This window comes from Anomaloglossus baeobatrachus, chromosome 2, assembly GCF_048569485.1.
Source record: "Anomaloglossus baeobatrachus isolate aAnoBae1 chromosome 2, aAnoBae1.hap1, whole genome shotgun sequence".
NCBI classification, from domain to species: domain Eukaryota; kingdom Metazoa; phylum Chordata; class Amphibia; order Anura; family Aromobatidae; genus Anomaloglossus; species Anomaloglossus baeobatrachus.
Window position 1 is genome coordinate 330,067,643 of NC_134354.1, and position 3,273 is coordinate 330,070,915.

The 3,273-nt window shown below is 49.8% G+C and overlaps 1 protein-coding gene across 2 annotated transcripts in view; it reads right to left on the minus strand.

Moving 5' to 3' along the window:
* Positions 1–2,810, minus strand: part of AHDC1 (AT-hook DNA binding motif containing 1) — a 185,637-nt gene extending 182,827 nt beyond the window's left edge. For both annotated transcript variants that reach the window (XM_075335923.1, XM_075335922.1), the window contains exon 1: positions 2,433–2,810. In XM_075335923.1, coding sequence (XP_075192038.1) covers positions 2,433–2,499 — 67 coding nt within the window. In that variant the 5' untranslated portion in view covers positions 2,500–2,810. The remainder of the gene's footprint in view (positions 1–2,432) is intronic.
* Between the last annotated feature and the right edge of the window lie 463 nt (positions 2,811–3,273).

A 3,273-nucleotide genomic window follows, 5' to 3' on the forward strand; every position in this document is an offset into this window, starting at 1 on the left:
GTCCATTTTTAAATAGCTGATTTCAGCTGATCCAATTTTTTATATATTTTAAAAAAAAAAAAAAAACATTGAGTCTAAAGACATTGGATCCATTAATGGATTGCTATTTATCTTCCATTTGAAACTGATCCAATAAGCCAAAAAAATGGATCCTTTACCCAGGAGAAAAACAGATGGCTAAATAGCAAATGAGTTAACGGATCCGTTTTCCCTAGACTCCCATGTAAAGAAAAAAAAAACAAAAATGATCCAGCTGAAATCAGTTATTTAACAACTGGAGGAAAAAAAAGTTGCGTTTGCAGGACTTTTTTGCCAACAGATTGCGGCTGGATCCGTTCTAACAGATGATTGATGGACATGTGACATTAGCCTTAAGATGTATAGGCCAGAATGGTACAGGTCTGTATACTCATGCTGGGTGCCATCAATTGGTATTTGTAAACAAAACTAGTTTGGATATCCACTGAAACTCAGAAAAAGCGAAAAATAATTACCACAATTCCCCAAGTTTCAGAGCCCAGTTCCATTTGAAGGAAACCAAATAACAGTTGTGTTGAGTAATAAATTCATTCAATCCACCATCCTCCACCAAGCAGTCTTGCTCTAACTCCTCCCATGATATGGCATTTGTCTATGATCAGTGACTGCTAATTGGCCATTTCCCATACAAACTGGAGTCGTGCCATAAACATAAAGCTACTATCACCTAACAGCACACAGGATTGTATTCCCCAATTATCAGTGTCAGTGCTGCAAGCTAAGCCAAATAGCAAAATCTAAATCCTTGTCAACCTCAAAGATATCCTCAGCTGACCAAAATGAGCCAAGTTAAGAAAGTAAGCAAACACTATCAGCACTGGCTATAGGGCAGAGAGAAATCCTACCATCTAAAACTGCAGGAGAAAAATACAGTGCGTAGAATCCAAACACTATAGCTACAGCCTCAGTAAGACAGAATCACCCACTGCAGGAGCAAAAGATTCAACGTCAGATTTAGAAGCCAAGTAGTCACAATGCCCACCCAGAAAACGTAAGGTCCATCTGCACAGCACATTTAGCAGATCTGCCAATATATACGTAAATAAAAACAGTAAACAATGTTTATAAACTACATATAGGAATCCACCAGGAAAAAGACCACAGCCGTGCACAAGGGCTAGGTACTCAAAACAGGAGAACAGAGCATATCTCAGCAGTGGGTCCATCACAGAACTGGTCCCCAGAAATCAGAGCTCCATGTACAATACAATGAGCAGCATCTGCAGGTATAGCCACCCAGCCATATAGCCAACATACAGAGAAATCCATGCCCTGAGCACCAGCAGCAGAGGAGGGCGGTGAGCATGCACTTACGGTTAACTTGCCCTGCTCCCTTCTCTCTGCCACCTCAAGCTCCTCCAGACTACTGTGTAAATGTAAATATGTATATATGAGTGTGATATTTCCCAGGCACCGCCCCCTCGCACTCATTGGCTGCCGCACTCCCAGTGTCATTGTTTTTGCCTAGGACACACACATTTTATATAATACACACCAAAAATAATAAACAGTATGCGATAGGAAGGAGAGTGCGCCTGTGATGTCACCTGGAAGCCTCACATCTGGGCTCTGGGGACAGGGGCAGAAGCCTACTACATGCACAGGAGGGCACATCCAGACCCACTGGAAACTAACACGGCACACAGATACAGACCGACCATTGTTCTGACCAAGGGGTTAAAGGAAAGGGGAGAAACCAGAGGCGCTCAGACAATGACTGTCACCTGAGCTGGGACATATGTCCCCTGACCCTCCGCCCCTCCTCCACCTCTCTCAGGGTATAATGGCACCTTTTAATTAGAAGAGAGGGGGAGGAGGGGAGATAACAAGCGCGATATGGTGTCATCCCTTATTTTAGGCACCAAGTAAATTAAAACTATAGTAATACACAGTGATAGGAAGGTGAGAAACAAGTGTAAAGGTGATAATGGGCAACCAAGGCAGGGAGGATGACAAGTGACATCCGAGGCGGCAATGACTGCAAGTTTAGGACCTGTGCCTGCAGGTGTGGAGCCATGGCCAACACTGGGGATTTAAAGGGCCAGCCATGCAGAGGCCTACACACTGCTCACACAGGGCACCGGGGGCATGCAGGGAGGGAAGAAGACACGGCTGCAGGAGGAGACGGCCCCGGGGGGTATGGAGTGCAGCCTGTCTCCACTGGGACCCCCGAGGATTCACATGCCCCGGAATAACCCCTGGCACCGCACTGCCGCCCGGTGCCCGCACTGACCGCCCCCCGCCCGGTGCCCGCACTGACCGCCCCCCGCCCGGTGCCCGCACTGACCGCCCCCGCCCGGTGCCCGCACTGACCGCCCCCGCCCGGTGCCCGCACTGACCGCCCCCCGCCCGGTGCCCGCACTGACCGCCCCCCGCCCGGTGCCCGCACTGACCGCTCCCTGCCGGCTCCGGCTGTTCTCGAGCGCTCATGGCTGATCCAGGTCCGGGCACGCTCAGCATGGTCACATCATCACGGGGCCTCAGATATTCCCCGGGGGTGCGGACGCTCTCTGAACTCTGCACTGGTCGCTGCGTGTCCCGGTTCTCCCTGGCTGCGTCCTCGCTTCCGTCCCCAGGTATTCCCCTGGTGAAGTCCGCAAGCCCCGCAGTATATTGCGCGCCGCTCTCTCCACGTATGCACCGTCTAGTTCTCGAGTATTTCTTTCTGGCGCTGAAGCTGTCTCTCCGGTATATTCCCGGTCTCAGCGCCGCTCTCCCCTCTCCTCCTCCGTGTCTCTGCGCTGAGTGCCTCTGAGCCGCCTCCGCCCGCCGCTGGCTCCGCCCCCTTCTCTCTTAGTGTCGCACGGCATGTTGGGACATGGAGTCCTCCCTGCTGGGCCTCTCACAGGAGAAGTACGGCATGCCGGGAACTGTAGTTCATGCGAGAGAACCGATCCATTTGCGCATGCGCTACTTTGATTTGGCGGAAGTAGGGTGCAACCACTGGAAACATCGAAGAATGCCGGGAGATGTAGTTCTTTTTCGTCCACGTATATTACGGTGTTGTAGTTATTAAATCATGATTTTTTCAGTGTTTGACTCAATAAAACACACAGCTGAATCCCCGTGAGTGAATCCGCAATCATTTTTCTAACTTTTGCATCATGGGATTTGTAGTCTATAAAAATGTGATGCACGATGGTAAATGTAGTTTAAGTGTTTGCCCAGCAATGGCTATAGGAAGTTGCAGTACACCCAGACCAGCGAAATAGTGACCTGTGCGTGGTATCCTGC